Genomic DNA, 303 nt, shown 5'->3' with positions numbered 1-303 from the left:
CGGTCAGGTACTCCATCGACTGCTGGGAGCTGAGCCGTGGCCTGGGAGCCGCTCGGTAGCTTTCCCCCTTCTGCTTGTCTTCCCAGGACTTGAGGGTGCTTTCAAATGCCTGCAGGGGACATAGATGACTCCGCTTCAGCCTGCCTCACCTCTCTGTACCCCAGCAGAGTCCCACTGTGTGGGATGTGCACCCTCGAGCTCACCCGGTCCCTCGTCAGCATCTGGGCTCGGTTCTTGTGCTGGATCTTGATTATGCCAGGTGGCTGGATCCAGGCTTCGCCGTCCACCCGCACAGGGACGCCC

General features: G+C 61.7%; 1 protein-coding gene across 1 annotated transcript in view; it reads right to left on the bottom strand.

Moving 5' to 3' along the window:
- Nucleotides 1-303, bottom strand: part of LOC104280671 (diacylglycerol kinase delta-like) — a gene marked incomplete at its 5' end in the record, with an annotated part of 5,000 nt that overhangs the window by 1,923 nt on the left and 2,774 nt on the right. The window contains one exon of the mRNA XM_009878400.1: nucleotides 12-109. Coding sequence (XP_009876702.1) covers nucleotides 12-109 — 98 coding nt within the window. The remainder of the gene's footprint in view (nucleotides 1-11; nucleotides 110-303) is intronic.

Source organism: Apaloderma vittatum, unplaced genomic scaffold (genome assembly GCF_000703405.1).
Source record: "Apaloderma vittatum isolate BGI_N311 unplaced genomic scaffold, ASM70340v1 scaffold7241, whole genome shotgun sequence".
Lineage (NCBI taxonomy): Eukaryota > Metazoa > Chordata > Aves > Trogoniformes > Trogonidae > Apaloderma > Apaloderma vittatum.
The sequence above is the reverse complement of the archived record's forward strand: the minus strand, read 5'-3'. Positions and strand labels throughout refer to the sequence as shown.